This window comes from Urocampus carinirostris, chromosome 13, assembly GCF_059441175.1.
Source record: "Urocampus carinirostris isolate Australia breed hairy pipefish chromosome 13, RoL_Ucar_1.0, whole genome shotgun sequence".
Lineage (NCBI taxonomy): Eukaryota > Metazoa > Chordata > Actinopteri > Syngnathiformes > Syngnathidae > Urocampus > Urocampus carinirostris.
The window spans coordinates 38,799,784-38,822,380 of record NC_142361.1 but is presented as its reverse complement, the minus strand read 5'-3'; the positions used below and the strand labels follow the sequence as shown (position 1 = coordinate 38,822,380).

Below are 22,597 nucleotides of genomic sequence, written 5' to 3'. Positions count from 1 at the left end.
TTGGTAAGATACTGATTAAAGGGATAACCACAAACCTGTCTTTTTTCATTTTCTCCTCTATCCGGTATCCGTCCCGTCCTTCCCGATATCTTGCTCGTGTATCCGGTATCGCTCCCGTCTGTCTTGTTCCGTCCTGTCCGGTATCTGGTATTTATCCCGTCTGTCCCGTCCAAATGCCAATTCCTCGCTAAAACACTGTTTTGCTGCAAAAGAATTCCAGTACATTCAGCGCCTCCTCCCGTCTTTGAGCTTGGACCCTTGGGACCCTTCACTGGAAATCTGTTTTCTCAGCCTTGCTTCTGATAATGTATATTTAACGTTTATCAAAAGAAGCTCATTTGGAAAAACATTTTTTTACAAATGTAAAGACATCAAACATCAAGAATACCACTATAAAAAAACATTCAGACTCCGGAGCTTTTTTTTTTTTTTTTTCAAACATTTGACAGTTCAGACTAAAAATCTGGTCTTTGAACACACCGCAGTGAAGTGCAGAATGTGACTGCTGGGGAGAGGCATGTTTTTTTTTTTCATTTGACTTTAACAATGTCTTATTTCTGGTGAAATATGAGTCTGCTTTTATTTTCTAAGAAAGGCATTCCTATTTATCACTATTCATATATCAACGTTTCAGTTTAAGGTCAATAGCTGATGTCCTGACATTCTTCCTTAGAATTTTCTGGTAGACTTTATGATTCCACTTATCACAGCAAGTAACCCAGGTCCAGAAGTAGCAAAGCATCCCCAGACTATCTTACTAACATTGCCAAGTTTTACCGTTAGTATATTAATATAATATATATTAAAGTGATCATGGTTGGGTAGGGTTACTTTAACTGGATTACTTTCAATGACTTTTGGATGACTCCCATACCAAATATGCTAATAAAAGACAAAAGAAACTAAATAGGAATCAAATTACTCAATTTTGTGCAGGCTTGGGGAGTAACGGAATACTAGGAACGGCAAAAATGATGTTGGCAAGCTGTTTGGATTTATTTTCATTTTTTCCCCTCCTGTTCAAACTCAGTACTCCATTCGCTCCTTGTCAGTCCGTCAATGAACCTCTGCACTTGCAAGGCAAGCATTTTGACTCTGCCCCGTCCTGTCTGGTATCTTGCTCTTGTATCCAGTGTCTGGTATTGATCGCATCTCTCCCATCCTGTCCAGTATCTTGCTCGTGCATCTTGTATCCGGTATTGATCCCGTCTGTCCCGTTCTGTTCGGTATCTTGCTCGTGTGTCCTGCATCCCGTATCGATCCCGTCTGTCCCGTTCTGTCCGGTATCTTGCTTGTGTATTCTGTATCCAGTATCGATCCGATCTGTCCCGTCCGCTCCGGTATCCTGCTCGTGTACCCAATATCCAGTATTGATCCCGTATGTCCTGTCCTGTCCGGTTTCTTGCTCGTGTATCCAGTATCGATCTTGTCTGTCCCATCCTGTCCGGTATCTTGCTCGTGTATCCGGTATCAATCCCGTCTGTCCTGTCCTGTATCTTGCTTGTGTAGCTGGTATTGATCCCGTCCTGTCTGGTATCTTGCTCGTGCATCCTGTATCGATCCCGTGTGTCGTATCCGGTATCGATGCCGTCCGTCCTGTCCAGTATCCGGTATCTGTTCCGTCCTGTCCAGTAGCCAGCATGTGTATCCAGTATCTGGTATCTGTCCTGTCCTCTCCGGCCTGCTTGTTTATCCAGTGTCCGGTATCGATACCGTGTGTCCCGTCCTGTCTGGTAGCCAGCTTGTGTATCCAGTATCTGGTATCTGTCCTCTCCTGTCCGGTAGACTGCTTGTTTATCCAGTGTCCGGTATAGATCCCGTCTGTCCCGTCCTGTCCGGTATCGATCCCTTGCCTGACCTCTCTGCCCGGTGATCGCCGAATCGCTGGCATTTGTGTTCCCGCGCAAAACTGCTCCGCTTCCGTAAAAAGGCTTGGTGTGAAAACGTTACGCGTTTGGGTTCTGACATCCATTGATTCAGTTGTTAGTGGTGTTTAAGTTTGCTGTGAGAAGACAGCCTTGAGTTTTATCAGTACTTACCAGAACCGCTTTAGACAAAAAGCTGATGTGAAGTACTGATTTTTTTCAAACCTTTTGTTTTGGTCATAGCCTGACCTCCTAATGTAATAGTGATTTCCAGGCATCTGACAGCTTTACATAATACTGGAATACTGTATGTAAACATAGTCACTGGTTTCAATGACTAACACTGCTCAACCGTGAGTATGTGTAAATTCGGAGAAGGATCTTCCTCAGCTTTGTGTCTTCATGCTTCAAGAAACATCTCCGTGTTGAAGCAAAGATCTTTTCTTCTTCTTGTACTTGTCACACAAGATAGATGAGCTCTTTCACTTGGGCCAGACGCTCAGTCAGCAATAATTTACGCAGTTTTGAGTTAATGGAAGCGAGCCGAGTCATCTCCCTGAAACCGGCTCATGACCACTCAGCAAAGCAAACACTTCTCCTCCCTCGTGCTTCTTGCTTTTTCTTAAGCTCCTCTTCTGAATCGGATGCTCTGTTGATATCATTTCATTCTCGGCCCAATTTCAAGCTTTTTATTGTGGGCGGAAAACCGATCTTTCTCACATATTTGCCTCCATATTAGATTCCTTCTATATCTATAACAGTGAGGGATGTGCTTGAAGGTCATGTCTCCCGGAAGCTCTTTTCCTATTGGATCACGACTGCTACATCAATCACAGATAAGAATACAGACTGTACATATCCCTTTCGGATATTGTTGGATTTTAAACTATGAAAATGTACCGTTTACCAAATTGTTCGAATTAGTTGTCTGACTCCATTAACCAAAGACGACCTACATTCATCCAAGAATTATGCAAGCTTGTTTTGAGAGAGAAAATTGCAAGCCAGCCGGGAATTCCACACGGGGGCGGGTTTATTCACAACAGCAGATCTTAGTGTCCCCACAGGAGACGACCCCCATCCAAGTTGCCCAGGATCATTTATACATTTCAACAGACAAAGCAAAGACATCCTACTAATCCCCTATTGGCTATGTGTCATCTGCAGCCAACTTTAGCTTTCTCTTATTGGTTGTCTTGATGGCGTGTCGGCTCCTCCCATGGGCGTGCCAAGGCAGCCGCCCGGGCTCAACAATCTCACACAACCGCGCCTTGATGTCTGGTCTCCCACAACGGCGCCTGGTCGTTCTGCGTCAGCTCACCCACGCATCCTGTTATCAGAAATGTCCTACACAAAACATCTTCCACTTACGCGTTTCACACAGCCTGACCTGACCTTTTATTGTACATTGAATTAAAGCAAAGTCACTAAATATCTTTGTTACATTAAACTGAATACATGTAACTTGTAGTCTCATCTCATCTCATCTCATTAGCTGCACCGCTTATCCTCACTAGGGTCGCGGGGGTGCTGGAGCCCATCCCAGCAATCATCGGGCAGTGGGCAGGGGACACCCTGAACTGGTTGCCAGCCAATCGCAGGGCACACAAGGACAGACAACTCGCTCGCTCATTCACACCTAGGGAAAATTTGGACCGGCCAATCTACCTGAAATGCATGTCTTTGGAATGTGGGAGGAAACCGGAGTGCCCGGAGGAAACCCACGCAAGCACGGGGAGAACATACAAACTCCGCACAGGAAGTCCGGTAGCTGGATTTGAACCCACACAGGAGGTTCCCGAGACCTTGGAACTGTGCCGCACACGCGCTAACCACTGCTCCGCCGTGCTGCCCCGTAACTTGTAGTCAATCGTATAAAATCCTTTATAGTCAAATGTATAAAATCATTTAATATTTAGATGAGGATCTGGCCATTTGAGTTCACAGGGCTGTGAATATAATGCACATCCTGGCCTGATCCCAGCACAGACTTGCAGATATAATTTTTTAATACTTTTTCCCATATTGCGGTCATTTTCATTCTGTAGTCCAATGTCCAATATTTGTGGTACAATCAGACCATCAGAATGGAAAGCATCATCTGTTTTCACCGATGCAAGAGATCTAAGACCTACAGTAGCTCATAATGTTATTTATTATAATATGTTTACTGCGTTTTGAGTAAGATCACAGTGTTGTGATAACATTTAATGATCGTCGCCTGGAACAACAATCCTTTGAAAAGGATCAAAACATTCATTTTATTTTGTAAGATGCATCTGTGACTCACAATGGTCATTAAATTACCATAAACTTTGTGTAAGCACCTTGGGTGGCATGTTGAATCAACAGTGTTTTTATCTGTAGAATAGAATAGGGGAATATATCAATGCTAATACTACTTTGATGTTGATGTTTTATACTCTATGTAGCACTCTTTGATACAGCATTTTTTGTACTTGTGAGGAGCATTGAGAGTTCAAGAGCATTCTGTCATGATTACCGATGTGATTCAGATTGGCGCCAACCGCTGCGGGCTCTGATTGGCTCCCTGTCCCTACTTAAACCCAGTCCTGTCAATCCCCTGTTGTCAGTCCGTCTGCGAACCTCTGTTTATACAAGGCAAGCCTTTTTCGACCCCGACTCTCGCCTGTCCCGTTTTTGCTCCCGTTTGTCTCTGGCTACGACCTGTTTTGATCCCGACCACGCCTGCTCTACTGTCCTGGCTTACGACCGATTTTTGATCCCGACTACGTCTACTCTCCCGTCCTGGCTTACGACTTGTTTCCGACCCCGACCACGCTTTTGCTCTCCCTGTCCCGGCAACCGAACTCTTTTTCCGTCCCTGACACCGTCATTGCTCGCCCTTCCTCTTTCTTTCAATAAAATTGTGAGAAAACGTTACGCGATTGGGTCTACCCTGTGTGCTGGTCGTGACACATTCCATGAAGTCTATCTGCTACCTCTTTACCTTTTTTATACCGTGACATAGCATACATACAGTTTCATCTCTACCACACACTTAAAAAATACACTTACGCTAGGGAAAATGTTTTCAGGGAAAAAAAAAAATTATAAATATATGTATGTATAATTTTTCAAAGTCAAAAGATGGGTTTTTTTTTGCAGCAGATAATAATTGTCATTTTCACTTGTATTTGCATGAATTTTTCTAATTATTTTTTTCTTAACCCAGTGTTTTTAAAAGTGTTTTTTGCCGCTTTATTCTGCAAAAATACAAAAAAAATTGAGAAAAAATACCCAATATATTAAAAACAAAAAGTTGTTTTTTCGCTTTTAACTTTTTTTTAACTTGAGTGGTTCCCTCACCTTGCCCGCTCGTTTCCTGATTGTTTCCCCTCCTATTTAAACTCAACACTCTCATTCACTCCCTGTCAGTCCATCAGCGAACCTCCGCACATGCAAAGCAAGCACTTTTTGATTCTAGCTCCCGTCTGTCCCGTCCTATCTTGGCTCCGATCTTCCGTTCCAGCTGCCGACTTGTTTCTGTCCAACGACCACGCTACAATATCCCGTTTCTCCTACCTGACTTGATTCATTCCTCTGACCACGCTCTATTCTCCCGTCCCGGCTGCCCGACTTGTTTCTGTCCACCGACCACGCTCCGATTTCCCGTTCTGTCTACCTGACTTGATTCCTTCCTCCGACCACACTCTGATCTCCCGTCCCGGCTGCCCGACTTGTTTCCGTCCACCGACCACACTCCGATATTCCGTCCCGGCCACCTGACGTAATTCCTTTCTCCGACCACGCTCTGATCTCCCGTCCCGATTGCCCGACTTGTTTCCGTCTACCAACCACGCTCCGATGTCCAGGCTGCCCGACTCGTTTCTGCCCTACGACCACGCTCCGATCTCATGGGCTTCCTGCTTCTCCTGCCCAGGGATCACCGAATAACTACCTTTTGTTTTCCCACGCTTTACTTCTCCGCTTCCGCAATAAAGCTTAGTGTCAAACGTTACGCTTTTGGGTCTACCGTCTATTCTGGTTCTGACATTTACTTCAAACACAAAGCAATAAAAATGTGATAGAAAATAGGCAAACAATGTAAAATACACAGTATATAAGAAAAATCATATATTTTTATTTTATCACATTTTTTAAAATTATTATTCATATTTTAACAGATTTCAATAACATATATATTTTTAACTGGACTTTTTGCAGTGTGTTAAGCCGCACGTCGCAAAAAAGCCCAAAAAAATGAGAAGAATAAAAATAAAGTAAGATAAGAAAAAATATAAAGCAATATGCGGAAATACTTAAAAAGTTAAATATTTGCCAACAAAGTATTATTTTCAGTCCGTCTTAAAAACAGAAATATGTTAATATAAAAAGAAAAAGTATTATTTCTCCCGTTGATCTATTTTAAAAAAATGTTTTTCTTTGTTGAACTATTTTAGTTTTTCTTCTAAACTTTGTGTGGAGTCCTTCTTTGTATATATGGAATTACCTAACTGTCAGGACCAGAACGGAGACAGGACCCACTCGCGTAACGTTACTCACAGTTTTATTGGGAAGAAGGGAAAGGAGCGCACACACGATCCGGAGATCACTCGTCGCGGGGAGTAGGCTGCCCAGACGCGGTAGTGGGAGTTCCGTGGCGAGCGAGGGCGGTGTCGGGAACGAAAAAAAGGCGAAAACCAAGAGAGGAGAGTAGACGTGGTCGAGATCAAACAGATGGTAGCGGGAGAAAAACATGAGCAAAAACACAGGACGGGCGAAAAAAGGGCTCGCCCTGAACGCGGAAGTGGTACTTTCGTGGTAAGCGATGGCGGGGTCGGGAGTGGAACAAACAGGTCAGTAGCCGGTACAGGAGAGCAAAACACGTGGTCAGGATCGGAAACAAGTCGAAAGCCGGGAGAGGAGAGTAGACGTGGTCGAGATAAAAAACTAATCGTTATTTGGGACGGGAGAACAGACGTGGTCGAGATCAAAAGTCATAATTCGGGACGGGAGAGCAGACGTGGTTGAGATCAAAACAGATGGTAGCGGGAGAAAAACAAGAGCAAAAACACAGGACAGGCGAAAAAAGGGCTTGCCCTGAACGCGGAAGTGGTACTTCCGTGGTAAGCGATGGCGGTGTCGGGAGTGGAACAAACAGGTCAGTAGCCGGTACAGGAGAGCAAAAAAACGTGGTCGGGATCGGAAACAAGTCGAAAGCCGGGAGAGGAGAGTAGACGTGGTCGAGATAAAAAACGGATCGTTTTTTGGGACGGGAGAACAGACGTGGTCGAGATCAAAACAGATGGTAGTGGGAGAAAAACAACAGCAAAAACACAGGACAGGCGAAAAAAGGGCTTGCCCTGAACGCGGAAGTGGTACTTCCGTGGTAAGCGATGGCGGTGTCGGGAGCGGAACAAACAGGTCAGTAGTTAGTACAGGAGAGCAAAAAACGTGGTCGGGATCGGAAACAATTCGAAAGCCGGGAGAGGAGAGTAGACGTGGTCGAGATCAAAAACGGATCAGTTTTTGGGACGGGAGAACAGACGTGGTCGAGATCAAAACAGGTCGTAATTCGGAACAAGAGAGCATACGTGGTCGAGATCAAAGCAGATCGTAGCGGGAGAAAAACAAGAGCAAAAACACAGGGCAGGCGAACAAAGGGCTTGCCGTGTAAAAACAGAGATTCGTAGACGGACCGACAAAAGGGGACTGACAGGACAACATTTAAATGCTGACAGGGAGCCAATCTGTCAACAAGCTCCAGCTGGTGCCCCCTGGGCGGGGCGAATTGGCCACCATGACAAAATCCTAATGCTTTCTCACTATATTCTATGAATAAAAACTAAATTTTGTCCTTAATCCGCTGATATTGTTCTAATCTGCTTCTTGTTCCCGTCTGTTCCAGGATCTGAAGAAGGTGCTGTCTTTCCCCCCATACCCAGCGGAGTTTTTGCACCCGGTCGTGTATGCCTGCACGGCGGTCATGCTGCTCTGCCTCTTTGCTTCCATCATCACGTATATTGTGCATCACAGGTAAGCTCGTTTTTTTTTTTTAAGAAAATATGTCGGTAGCTGGAAATTCAATTTTCTATTTGTCGCGTAGTCTTAACCAGGGTTGGGTAGGGTTACTTTAACTCAGGGGTGTCAAACAGGCGGCCCACGGGCCCGATCAGGCCCGCTAAGGGATTGAATCCGGCCTGCGAGGCAACGCTGAGGGAAGCGCAAGAGAAAAACGAGCTGCAGGTTGAAATATGTCCACTTGATGTTCCCAAAGACAGCTTCCTCTCACAAACACTGTACTTGTGTTTCTTTATCTCTCTCTCTCTCTCTTTCTCTCTGTCTCTCTTTCTCTTTCTCTCTCTCTCTCTCTCTCTCTCTGTCTTTCTCTGTTTGTCTCTGTCTCTCTGTTTGTCTCTGTCTCTCTGTCTGTCTGTCTGTCTCTGTCTGTCTGTCTGTCTGTCTCTGTTACTCTCTCTCTATCTCTCTCTCTCTCTCTCTCTGTCTCTCTGTCTCTCTGTCTCTCTGTCTCGCTGTATCACTGTCTCGCTGTCTCTGTTTGTCTCTGTCTCTCTGTCTCTTGACAGTAATTGGAAGTTATCAAGTTAAAGTAACCCTACCCTTGTTTTCCATCCACTGACCACACTCCGATCTTCTGTCCCGGCTACCTGACGTGATTCCTTTCTCCGACCACGCTCTGATGTCCCGTCCCGACTGCCCGACTTGTTTCTGTCCAACGACCATCCTCCGATTTCATGGGCTTCCTGCTTCTCCTTATCAATTTTCTGAGATTGCTTAACTAATCGTTTGGAGTCATGTCGTATTGAAACAATATTCAAATAGAGTAAAAGCTTTGGGAATCTCGACATGCTCCAGGACTGGGTTTTTGTCAAGGGTTCCCTTTGAGCGTCTTTCCTTCCTCTGGTTTTCATCCCTTTGTCAGCCCTGAGTACTAAACAGAAGCTCTGTTTCGTAACACTTTTGTAGTGTAGTATCACTCAAGCTGATAGTCCGCCCGTGAAGCACTAACAGGGTGATAAATGGGAAAATGAGAGCGGGATTGCTCAAGGCTAGAGTCGGTAGGTTATGCGTTGCGGAATTCGTTCTTCGCACATCACATCACTCCAACATTCGCTCGCGGGTTCATTAAATTGCTGCTTTTTCGGTGCTTGCTGGGATGCTCCCCTTTAAAGTCTTTGATTAATGCCACTGAACCGTCACCCGCATGCATCAATAACCAATCTTAGAATTATTTAGATTTCTGATCATTGACAAGTCAAGTCATGTTTATTTGTGACGCCCTTAATCACAAAGAGTCTCAAAGGGCTGCACAGACCACACATTATTGCAAACCACAGACTATGATGACACCATCCCCTGATCTAAAACCTACATGAGGGCAAGGAAAAACTCAAAAACCTCAACATGAGGAAAATGAAGTATCCTTGAGAAGAGACAGTCTCAATTAGCTGCACAGACCACAGACTATTGCAAACTACTGACCATTTATGACAGCATCCCCTGATCTAAAACCTACCTGAGGGGAAGGAAAAACTCAAAAACCTCAACATGAGGGAAATGAACAAACATTGAGAAAGTTCTGACAGTCTCAAAGGGCTGCACAGACCACAGGTTATTGCAAACCACAGACTATTATGACACCATCCCCTGATCTAAAACCTACATGAGGGCAAGGACAAACTCAAAAACCGCAAAATGAAGTAACCTTGAGAAGGGACAGTCTCAAAGAGCTGTTCTAGTCATTTTCTTTACATGCATTTCAAAGGATAGTTTAGGGTTAAATATGACACCTAAATTTTTAACTGAGTCACTCTGTGTGATGTGACATTTGTCAATGTTCACAGCAGTTTTTGAGAATAAGTCACGGCATTTAGATGGACCAATGACTAACATTTCGGTCTTTTCAGAGTTAAGACGCAAGAAATTGAGTGACATCCACTCTTTTATCTCAATGAGGCAGGCCTCCAAATTTCCACAGTTTAGTGTGGGAGATTCCTCCAACGAAAGATATAGTTGAGTGTCTTCTGCGTAGCAGTGGAAGCTGATATTGTACTTGCGAATAATATCACCTAATGGAAGCATGTAAATGCTGAAAAGAAGGGGGCCAAGCACTGAACCCTGCGGAACACCGCAGGTAATATTAAAGGGCTCAGATGTCATTTCACCATATTTAACACAGTGCGTCCTATCTGAGAGGTAGGATCTGAACCACGAGAGGACGGTTCCTCAGAGACCAATCCATTTTTCCAACCGTTCTAGTAGGAAATTGTGGTGCACTGTGTCAAAAGCAGCACTAAAATTACTAGAACCGCTTTCTTCCATCTTCGTAACATTGCTAAAATCTGGTCAATACTGTCTCAGTCGGATGCGGAAATCATAATTCATGCCCTTTGAGACTCTTCGTGATTTAGGGCTATACAGATAAAAATGACTTGACTTGACTTGACTTGACCACAGACTATTGCAAACCACAGACTACTATTACACCATCCCCTGATCTAAAACCTACATGAGGGCAAAGACAAACTCAGAAAAAACCTCAACATGAGGAAAATGAAGAAACCTTGAGAACGGACATTCTCAAAGGGCTGCTCAGACCACAGATTATTGCAAACCACAGACTATTATGATACCATCCCCTGATCTAAAACCTAAATGAGGGCAAGGAAAAACTCAAAAACCTCAACATGAGGAAAATGAAGAAACCTTGAGAACGGACAGTCTCAAAGGGGTTTACAGACCACAGACGATTGCAAACTACTGACCATTATTGAAACCATCCCCTGATCTAAAACCTACACGAGGGCAAGGAAAAACTCAGAAACCACAACATGAGGAAAATGAAGAAACCTTGAGAATAGACATTCTCAAAGAGCTGCACAGACCACAGATTATTGCAAACTCCAGACTATTATCATACCATCCCCTGATCTAAAACCTACATGAGGGCAAGGACAAACTCAGAAACCCCAACATGAGGGAAATGAAGAAACCTTGAGAATGGACATTTTCAAAGAGCTGCTCAGACCACAGATTAATGAAAACCACGGACTATTATGACACCATCCCATGATCTAAAACCTACATGAGAGCAAGGAAAAACTCAAAAACCTCAACATGAGGAAAATGAAGAAACCTCGAGAACGGACAGTCTCAAAGGGGTTTACAGACCACAGACGATTGCAAACTACTGACCATTATTGAAACCATCCCCTGATCTAAAACCTACATGAGGGCAAGGAAAAACTCAGAAACCACAACATGAGGAAAATGAAGAAACCTTGAGAACGGACATTCTCAAAGGGCTGCTCAGACCACAGATTATTGAAAACCACAGACTATTATGACACCATCCCCTGATGTAAAACCTACCTGAGGGAAAGGAAAAACTGAAAAACCTCAACATGAGGAAAATGAAGAAACCTTGAGAAAATAGCCCGGATGTAAAAATCAGGGAATCGTCATAAAATAACATAATGTATCAAATGAATCTTCGTAAAATTGCTCTATCATCTATTCTCATGTTCTACTTATAGTTTTTGTTCAACGAGGCAAGTTCCAATTTTGGCTTAGGTGACGTTTAATAAGGCTTTGCTAATCCCTCAGTTCTAAATCCCTTGCTCTCAATACAAACACTGACTCAAAATGTGTGTGTCTATGTGTTTTTTGTCTTTTTTTACATTACCGGCTTAAAACATTAGATAAAAGCGGAATAAAAGGGAGAAAATGAGGACAGACTTTGTCTAAAAGCATTCTCAATCAATCATTCAACGGATTAACAAAATATATTCCAAAAAATGCGTGTGAGTTCCCTCAAAATTGACAGTTTAAGGCACAGGTGTCAAACAGGCGGCCCGCGGGCCAGATCAGGCCCGCTAAGGGATTGAATCCGGCCCGCGAGGCAACACTCAGAGAAGCGCAAGAGAAAAACGAGCTGCAGGTTGAAATATGTCCACTCTTGATGTTGCCAAAGCCGGGTGCCTCGAACAAAGACACTGTCTCATCTCATCTCATCACCTGTACCGCTTATCGTCATTAGGGTCGCGGGGGGGCTGGAGCCCATCCCAGCCATCTCCGGGCAGTGGGCAGGGGACACCCTGAACTGGTTGCCAGCCAATCGCAGGGCACACATTCACACCTAGGGACTGGCCAATTCACCTGAAATGCATGTTTTTGGAATGTGGGAGGAAACCGGAGTGCCCGGAGGAAACCCACGCAACCACGGGGAGAACATACAAACTCCGCGAAGGAAGTCTGGAGCTGGATTTGAACCCACGCAAGAGGTTCCCATGACATGAACTGTGCTGCACATGCGCTAACCACTGCATCGCCGTGCTGCCCTAAAGACACTGTATTTGTATTTATTTCTTTCCCTCTCTCTCTCTCTCTCTCTCTTTCTCTCTCTCTCTCTCTCTCTCTCTCTCTCTCTCTCTTTTCCACCCCTTTTCTCCCACTCTGTCTCTTTCACTCCCTGTCTCTCTTTTTCTCTCTGTGTCTTTTAACCTCTTTTGCTCCAACTTCCTTTTTTCCTTTTCTCTCTTTTCTCTTTCTCTCTTCATAACCTTTGCGCTTTCTTTTCTCTTTTCTCTCCTTCTGTCTTTCTATTTCTCTTTGGATTTCTTTCTTCCTCTCCCTTTCTTTTCCCCTCTCTCACGACTTTTTATCTTTTGTTTCTCACGCTCTCTCCCTCCATCTCTTTTTCTTTCTTTGTCCCGCCCTCTCTCCTTTTCCCTCCCTCTTTCTCTTATTTCTTTATCTCTTTTTCTTTCTCTTGAATCTACTCGTCCGGCCCCCGACAGAATGTTTGTTCTATTGTGTGGCCCCCGAGTTAAAATGAGTTTGACATCCGTGGTTTAAGGTATCGCATTTCCTATTGTTCACATTCATACACTTTTCACCTCCGATCAAAAAACAAAATATTCTTTAAATCAAAAGAAAATGAATTTATAAAGTATGTGATGCACTACTAACTCATGCCTGTACAATACTTTCAATGCAAACCTCAGCTAACACTAGGCAAGCCTTTTTCGACCCCACTGTTTTTTCTCCCGTCTGTCCCCCGGCTTCGACCCGTTTTTGGTCCTGACCATGTCTACTCTCCCGTCCCGGCTTTCGACCTCTTGAATGAGTGAAAACTTTATTCGAACATCAAAATAAAAGAAACAGAACAAAAACAATAACTCAACAACAAAATAACGTTACATAATATGTTTCGAAGGGCAGCACGGCGGGGCAGTGGTTAGCGCATGTGCGGCACAGTTCTAAGGTCTTGGGAATCTCCTGTGTGGGTTCAAATCCAGCTACCGGACTTCGGAGTGTGCGGAGTTTGTATGTTCTCCCCGTGCTTGTGTGGGTTTCCTCCCACATTCCAAAGACAAGCGTTTCAGGTGGATTGGCCGGTCCAAATTGTCCTTAGGTGTGAATGAGCGAGCGAATGGTCTGTCCCTGTGTGCCCTGCGATTGGCTGGCAACCAGTTCAGGGTGTCCCCTGCCCACTGCCCGGTGATTGCTGGGATGGGCTCCAGCACCCCAGCGACCCTACTGAGGATAAGCGGCGCAGCTAATGAGATGAGAATATGTTCGAAAAGGGGTAGTAAGAAGCAAATGCTTATAACCTCTTTTTGTCCCCGACCACGTCTACTCTCTTTTCCTGGCTTACAACTCTCTTACGACCCCGACCACGTTTTTGCTCTCCTGTCCCGGCTACTGACCGTTTTTTTCCGTTCCCGACACTGCCATCGCTTGCCACGGAAGATCCACTTCCGCGTTCAGAGCGACTTGCCTCCCTCATCTACCGAACACCGGATCATGGGTGCAGCCCTTCCTCTTTCCTTTGATAAAACTTGTGAGAAACGTAACGCAATTGGGTCTTGTTTCCGTTCTGGTCCTGACAGATATATGATCTGCATTTTTGCATTTATATAGCGGTTTTCAAGTCAATGACTTCCCAAAGCGCTTTACAATGTGCTCCACATTTCCCAATAGCGGCCTTGCAGCCATGTAAGGCGCTAACCTGCTTATTGGGGGTATTAGGGGTTCAGTGTCTTACCCAAGGACACTTCGACATCTAACACGGACGAGCCGGGATTCGAACTGGGATCCCTTGATCCCAAGACGAGCGCTCTACCTCCTGAGCTACTGCCGCCCCGGGCTGGAAGTGGCCCGAGGGCCACAAGTTTAACACACACATATGTTATAAGTGATCAGGATATTTGGGGACAGGGACAGGTGTGCGGTGATTGAACAAACCTGAAAGAGGGATGCCACATGTGCGGTCCGTTCTCAAGGTTTCTTCATTTTCCTCATGTTGGGGTTTTTGAGTTTTTCCTTGCCCTCAGGTTGGTTCCAGATCAGGGAATAATAATAGTCTGAAAAAATAGTCTGTGTAATAACCTGTGAAGCCCTTTGAGACTCTTTGTGATTAAGGGCTATACAAATGAAAAATGACTTGACTTGACTTGACTGTGCCCATTTTCAAATCTGGTTGGCGCCCCCTGGTGGAAGCAGGCGTACAAAACCCGAGCAAGTCATCCAGGACATCTGCCAAGAAACATAATTCATTTAAAAATAATCTTGTAATATAAAGTAAAAACCGTCAAAGTTTGAAAAAAAACAACAACAAAGAAGCTACAGTATTCCTGTATATTTTGCTACGTGAAATATCAAAATGATGCGATGAATCAGTCGCGTTTGAAAATATCTTCGCTTCGACGAAGCAATCATCATTACATCGTTCTGGAACACAATGCAGGGAAATCATTTTGCGTTGTGTTGGAACTGCAACTGTGATAAGCTGTTTTTACAAGGTCTTAAGGGGGATCTTGGAGCGGTTTTAATTCAGTTAAAATGGGTTTTAATGGGTCCTTGGGTTAACAAATTGAAATGGAGTCACGGTCTTTTGCTGTAATACTGAAATCTTTGTTTTTAGGCTGGAAACAAAAGATGAAACTACTCCATGCATGAAACTACTCTATGCATGTGTATTTGCTTAAGGACTGTACTCCCCAAATTCATTCAATTCGTGGACTGAGCAATTAGGGGAAAAAAAAAACACTACCATGTGTAAAGTAAGATCAAACATCGAGTTGGATCCGGCCATCTCTGTCTGTCCCTCACCCCCTCATACATCACCCTCCGGAAAAAGCCTATGCAACAAGAACAGTTCAAACATCTTCTTTGTACCTTTATCTCTTTGTTTTCTTTGTCCTCACTGTAAAATGTGGAACTGGAGTGCCACGTCCAATTTCGTCGTCAAAATATATTCAACCTATGTTGTAACAATGACAATAAAGGTATATTCTATTCTATTCTATTCTATTTAGTCAACATGTTTATTTGTATAGCCCTTAATCACAAAGAGTCTCAAAGAGCTGCAAAGACTATTGCTAACTATTATTACAGACTATTATGACACCATCCCCTGATATTGTAAACATAAAATAAAGGTTATTCATATGCTATAGAATAGAAATGTGTTTTAAGCTTAGATTTAAACATTTCCACTGAGGTTGCAGATCCAATCTCAGGGGGAACAGCATTTCACAGCACCAATGGAGAACGCTCTCGAACCTGCGGATTTCTTCTTGGCTCTTGGGATCACTAGTAGACCAGTGTTTTCGGAGCGAAGGGTCCGGACCGGAACATAGTTGCAAATTGAATCTGAAAGATATGAGGGAACAGGTCCATGCATGATTTTGTATACTACCAACAGAACCTTCAAATCACATCTTAAGCGAACAGGGAGCCAATGCAGGTTAGCTAAAATTGGGGTAAAGTGATGAAACTTTCTTGTCTTTGTAAAAAGTCTGGCTGCAGCATTTTGTACCAGCTGAAGGCTCTCGATTTTGGACTTCGGGAGACCGGAGAGTAGGGCATTACAGTCATCGAGACGGGAAGTAACAAATGCATGAATTATAATCTCCGCATCCGACTGAGACGGCATCGGGCGAATTTTAGCAATGTCGCGAAGATGGAAAAAAGCTGTTCTAGTAATATTCTGAACGTATGTTTGAAAGGACAGATCGGGGTCAAATATGACACCTACATTTTTGACTAAGTCACTCTGGGTGATATTCCAATTGCCAATATTCAGAACAGTTTTTGAGAAGAAGTCACAGCATTTAGATCAGGGGTGTCAAACTTGTTTTAGCTGGGGGGCCACAAATGCTATGAAAAAATCTCACAGGGGCCGGACAAGTAAGTTTAAGAGAAAGAGAGAGGGAGGAAAAGAAAGAGCGATAAACAGATAAGGAGAACAAGGGAGAGTAAAAGTGAGAGAAAAAGAGAGAGCAGAATAGAGATATGAATGGAGAAGAAGGGGGAAATGAATTTATAGAGAAAAAGAAAGTGAAAAAAGAGAAAGATAAAAAGAATAGGAGAAGTGAAACGACAGAAAGAAAGAGTCAGCAGGAGAAAAAGAGACAAAGTAAGGTGAGGAGAGAGAGAGAAAGAGAGAGAGAGAGAGAGAGAGTGGTCAAAAGGGAAAGAAAGAGGGTGAGAAAGAAAGAGAAAAATAGAAAGAAAAAGAATCAAAGTGTAAATTAAAGAGAGGAAATAGAAAGAGAGCAAGACAGAGAAAAATAAAGAGTTAGAGAGTGAGAGAGAAATAGAGAAAAAGAGAGAGAAAGAGAGAATGAACAGGAGTAAGGAAAAGAGGGAGGAATAAATAAAAAAGAAGTGAGTCAGAGAGAAATGGAGAAATACTACCACAATTGTTGTGCAAGTGTTACCTGGCTTTGGTGACATCCGGTGGAAATAATCAAAACTACAGCTCATTTTCCTCTTGCGCTTCTCTCACTGTTGTCTTGCGGGCCGGATTTAAACCATTGGTGGGCCTGATCTGGCCCGCGGGCCGCCTGTTTGACACCTGTGATTTAGATGGACCAATAATCAACATTCCTGTCTTTTCAGAGTTGAGGCGCAAGAAGTTGAGTGACATCCATCTTTTTATCTCAGTCAGGCAGGCTTCCAAATTTCCACAGTTTAGTGTGGCAGATTCCTCCATCGGAAAAAATAGATGATGTCGATGCGATTTTATGAGGACACCCAATTATTACCGTATTTTCCGCACTATAGGGCGCACCGGGTTATTGGGCGCACCCCCAAAAAATAGTTTTTGGTCCTATATCTTCCATAGATAAGGCGCACCGGATTATAAGGCGCTACAATGGGAACGTCGACAAAACAGTCAGATGGTTCAGTCCAACTGATTACCCCCTTAACATTCCCAAAGCTTGCAAAGAAGCAAATACGTGTCGTGGACACGTGCGGATGCGGTGTCCGTACGATGTCACTCAAACGCGTCATTTCAAATATCATTCGGAAGGTTAAAGTCTTGGAATTCAAGACATGCCAACCATTCCTTAGTTTCTATTTTCTTTTTCGCTCGCAACTTTACTGCGCATATGACAATAAACACTTGGAATTGAGTTGAATTCACTCAACTCATCACAGCAACATCAAGATCGTTCTAAAACAAGATACCGGGAAAATATAAAGCCGCATAACTCACCTAAGTTCTCACATTCAATAATGATACGCAACCATGGTCTTCTTACAACCGTGAGTGTAGTAAACCCAGGAGAGTCAAATATTTACAAATACAGACTAATGAAACATGTTTCTTTATGGTGTACTTTAGCAAGCTTGCTAAGCTTGCTACGCCATTGCTAAACTCGGCCAATTGCAGGGTTTGTTTTGGCCATCTAGCCAATCCGAGGCTCCGAACAACTTCAGCCAATAGCGATCGATGTAACGGATGATTGACACATCTTTTTCGGCCAATTGCAGGGTTTGTTTCGGCCCTCTAGCCTATCCGAGGCTCCGAATAACTTTAGCCAATAGCGATCGATTCAAATGATGATTGACACATTGGTTAGCCAATGAAACGCCGGTATATACATCCCAGCATACACCACGGACTACTCCACATTCGGGGGAAAATCGAGTCGGCGGCTGTTGCGTAAGTTGCGAGACCTTGTGATTTAATGTTGAGCCATATATAAGGCGCACTGTATTATAAGGCGCATGATCAGCTTTTGAAAAAAATTCAGACTTTTAGGTGCACCTTATAGTGGGGAAAATACGGTACACATGCCTACAGAGATGATTTGTGCTTTGTCATTATTGTTTTTGTTATTATTATGAATATTATAAGAGATGAACTATAAACATGATTAGCGCTGACCTTGGACCTGGTCATAAAAATATTGTCGGACAGAAAAGGTTGGGCACCGCAGCCGATCGTAGAAAAAGCATTTGTAGCAGTGAGCTTACTACCGAGGATGTTCAAGGCAGCGTCCAGGTATTGAACCGCATCCAGCAAAGAGGCCATAAATCAAGCTGGCTGCCTGTCTCCTTGGAAGCAGGTTTTCATAGGCTCGCCATTGGCTTTTCATTAGGTCAAGTATGTTCACCTGCAACCCTGCATGCCCTTGTCCCCAACAGTCTTGCCTCAGGTTTTTAGCCCCAAACTGATATTATCGACTCGCTTTGTTAAACTGCACACTCCTTTTTTTAAGTACCGTAAAACCCGGACTATAGAGCGCACCTGATTATAAGCCGCACGCACTACATTTTACGGGTGTTGTTGGTTTTGTCCGTACACAAGCCGCACCTGTATATAAGCCGCATGCGCGCACATTAAAACATGTAGCAAAGTCAAAAGCATATCCCAAATTTGACTAGGTGACGCGATTGTAAGGGGGATTTTGTAAGGTTTATTGTTCTATATTCTTTGTCAATTATCCATTATCCGTTATCGGTCAAATCATAATACGCTACAAAGCCAAGGGGCCGAGACACTTGCTTCCAGCCAAGGGGCCGAGTCAAGGTCCTAGCCACAATGCCATGCAGCGATCAGTGCGAATGCACCTGACCAACACATTCCGACTCTTTCAGAAATTCACGGTCGGTTAAATCGTGCCGACACATCTGGGTTCTACTGTAAATATAGTATACGATCCAAACACCACAATCGGCAACAAGAATTGAAAATGATACCTGTAATTAGAATTTAATTCAGTCCTTTAAAGTCCGGGTCCTGTTGAAAGTAATCCAATGAAAAAAATGTATGTTTCCAAAGTTAAGGGTGGGAAAAATATATACCGGTATCCACTATTGTCCGCTGCAACAACAAAGAGATTTAACTCAGCTTCACCCCACTTCCCGTCAGCCCGCGTTTGCTCCGCCCCTTCTTTTTGATTCGCTCGTAGAATACATATCACAATAAGTCTCTAAAATAAATACATTACAAAAATATACAGTTGCAAATACATATTATACATGGGCTACACATATCTACAAATAAAGACGGTATACCGAGAGAGTTTTCAAAGCTTTAATAATAATAATATAGCTTTGACAGGGCAGTTAATGGTAGCAACACTCGAGCGCCGCTAGCGGCCGTTAGAAAAATGACATAAATTGGCCGCATCACTGAATAAGCCGCAGGGTTGAAAGATAGGGAAAAAAGTAGCAGCTTATAGTCCGGAATTTACGGTAGTTGAAAAAATACAACGGAAGCAAAACTGAAAAAATAAAATGATCTGCATTTATATAGCGCTTTTCAAGTCAAGACTTCCCAAAGCGCTTTACAATGTGCTCCACATTTCCCAATAGCAGTCTTGCAGCCATGTAAGGCGCTAACCTGCTTATTGGGGGTATTAGGGGTTCAGTGTCTTACCCAAGGACACTTCGACATGTAACACAGACAGGATTCGAACTGGGATCCCTTGATCCCAAGACGAGCGCTCTACCTCCTGAGCTACTGCATTGCGGTTTACCAACTGTGATTTGAGATCACCATTTTGGACCAGGTCCATAATGGGTATGGATTCAACACAGATGCTCATCCAATGTGTGATAAAGTGTATTTTATTCCCCTGCTCTTTGACCTATTTGGCCCATTCTCCAAGAAACAGAACTCAGTGAAGTGGGTTAAGTGACGAGCCTATGGCCTTGAAGCAAATATACGTACATACTTGAATAAGAAGCCCTAATTGATTTAGTGACCGGAAAAGCTAATCCCCGTTCTCCACTTTAGCTCATTAAGGAATGATTCCAATGTGTGGGCACGTACTGTATCGTAGCACTCTTTGTTGTGACTTCAATGACACGTTGGGATTTCTTGCCTCGGGTCCGTCGCGTTAAAAGCAATTACTGTCGAGCATCGCTGATGGCATCGTCGAGCTCTCGCTTGATTTAAGTGCAGGTTGCATTGATGCAATTTTCACTCGGTAACTTCGAGTACTTTGCGCTCGGAGATTGACCGGGCGACTCATCTGGAATCCGAGATTGGAACCGGCTCCCTGTGGATAGGTCTCGTAGATGGAAAATGCTTACATAGCAAAAGGTTTAGTTGGAAAGTCGAGCAAAATATATATATTTTTAACGTGATGTGTGCAATGTTCCCTGTCATTTTCCAGGGGTCTGAGCGTTCACACAAAGTCGGTGAGCAGCGCTTGAAACAACAGTGAGCAACAGCAATCCCAAGTGTGGCAACTAAGTCATTACCAAACATGTCCAAAACTTCAACATCAAGTTCCATTTTGTAGAGTTTCCGGCAATGCTAAATGATTTTTCTCTTTTGAATGAATTGACTCATGTACTTTTGCAAAGCTTGTACGGCCTACAAACGTCTTTTGTTCTTACAATTCTTTCACAAGATTTCCATTTCTTTTTATTTCCTGATATATTTTGTCGCATAATATTAACATTTTGGGGGGCTTATTGAGTCGGTTGCACGATACAGAACTGTATTTAATCCCATTTTTGAGTGGAAGTACAATGTTGGCAACAAGATTCACTTGACATAATTGGAAATGATTTGAATGCAACACAACTCTTCTTTTTTCCGTGTTTTTTTTCTACTTTTTTAAAAATTCCTTCCAAAAAAATCTTATTTTGTTTATTTTTTCCGAGCTGTTGCTTTTTTCTTTTTGTTCTCTATTTACTTTTTTCCTACATTTCTTTCTTTTCACTTTTCTGGCTTTTTTCTAAATTTTTCCTTCTTTTTTCTCTTCCTTTTGTTTCTTTTTTTCTCAGCTTTTCACGACTTTTTCATTCTGGTATTTTTTTTCTTTTTTGTTCTATTCCCCCCTTCCTCTAAGTCATTTTGTGCATAATTTTACATCATATTTGGTCATGTTGGGATTAAAGAAGCAGAAACAACCCGAAGAGCCGTTTAGGACCCGAAAGAGCCGGTTCCTTTTAGTGAGCCGAGCCAGAGAAGCCGGTTCTTGACAAACTCTACTAACTTTACTCAACTTCGTTCTACTTCGACTCGACTCGTTTACTTTGTTGCGAGCGTGTTGCGAGCGTGTTGCTACCTGTCACAGGCACCGTTTGGGATGAAAGTTATATTATTATTATTAAAGCTTTGAAAACTCTCTCGGTGTACCGTCTTTCTTTGTAAATATGTGTAACCATGTATAATATGTATTTGCAACTGTATATTTTTGTAATGTATTTATTTTAGAGACTTATTGTGATATGTATTCTACGAGCGAATCAAAAAGAAGGGGCGGAGCAAACGCGGGCTGACGGGAAGTGGGGTGAAGCTGAGTTAAATCTCTTTGTTGTTGCAGCGGACAATAGTGGATACCGGTATATATTTTTCCCACCCTTAACTTTGGAAACAAACTTATTCTGATATATTTTGCACGGGCGAATCAAAAAGAAGGGGCGAAAACAGCGGGGGCTGACGGGAAGTGGGGTAAACATGAGACGTGTTTGTGGACGCGGCGGACAATAGTGGATATATATTTTTCCCACCCTTACCTTTGGAAATATACACTTTTTTCCTTGGATTACTTTCAACGGGACCCGGACTCTGCAGGTCTGCATCAAATCTTAAGTACCGGTATCGTTTTCCGTTCATTTTGCCGGCTGTGAATTTTGGACTGTGTACTTTAATGAAGGACATTCAGTTTCAATCGCGGGACTTAAAGTCGGGTTTGGGTTAATTTTGTGTTTGTGTTACATTTTTTAATGTGGGCGCATGCGGCTTATATACAGGTGCGGCTTGTGTAAGTACAAAATCGGTTTTCCTCTTAAAATGTGATGGGTTCGGCTTATAATCAGGTGCGTTCTATAGTCCGGAATTTACGGTAAATGACTTCGCTGTCTTTTTTCTATGAGACTTGCTAACTTTCTCTGTATCGATTTTTTGTTTTTGCAGTGCGATCCGCATCAGTCGGAAGGGATGGCATATACTCCTCAACTTCTGCTTCCATACGGCTCTGACCTTTGCTGTGTTTGCCGGCGGCATTAATCGAATCAAATATCCCATCATTTGTCAAGCAGTAAGTGCAATTCATTTTGCTTTGCCTCATTCATAAAGATCAGGAAAATGTATTGAGTTGTCAGGATGGAAAGAAGTCTGTGACTGGGCAACTTTAAGGCGTTGTCGAAAAGCTCATTAGCGCAAGTGCTTCTGTTTGGGATTTGATGTATATCTTAAATGAGTGCATCCCTTCAGTTTTGTGCAATTCATACATATTTAGAATTACCGTATTTTCCGCACTAGAAGGCGCACCTAAAAGCCTTTATTTTTTTCAAAAGCTGACCATGCGCCTTATAATACAGTGCGCCTTATATATGGATCAATATTAAGTCGCAAAGTCTTGCAACTAATGCAAGCAGCCGGCGACTCGATTTTCCCCCGAACGCCAAGTCGTCCGCGGTGTATGCTGGGATTTATTTACCGGCGTTTCATTTCCTAACCAATGTGTCAATCATCATTTGAA

At 43.2% G+C, this 22,597-nt stretch overlaps 1 protein-coding gene across 1 annotated transcript in view; it reads left to right on the top strand.

The window, feature by feature from the left end:
• Positions 1-22,597, top strand: part of adgra1b (adhesion G protein-coupled receptor A1b) — a 336,527-nt gene that overhangs the window by 260,698 nt on the left and 53,232 nt on the right. Inside the window, exons 15-16 of the mRNA XM_088351215.1 lie at positions 7,738-7,865; positions 22,030-22,153. Coding sequence (XP_088207341.1) covers positions 7,738-7,865; positions 22,030-22,153 — 252 coding nt within the window. The remainder of the gene's footprint in view (positions 1-7,737; positions 7,866-22,029; positions 22,154-22,597) is intronic.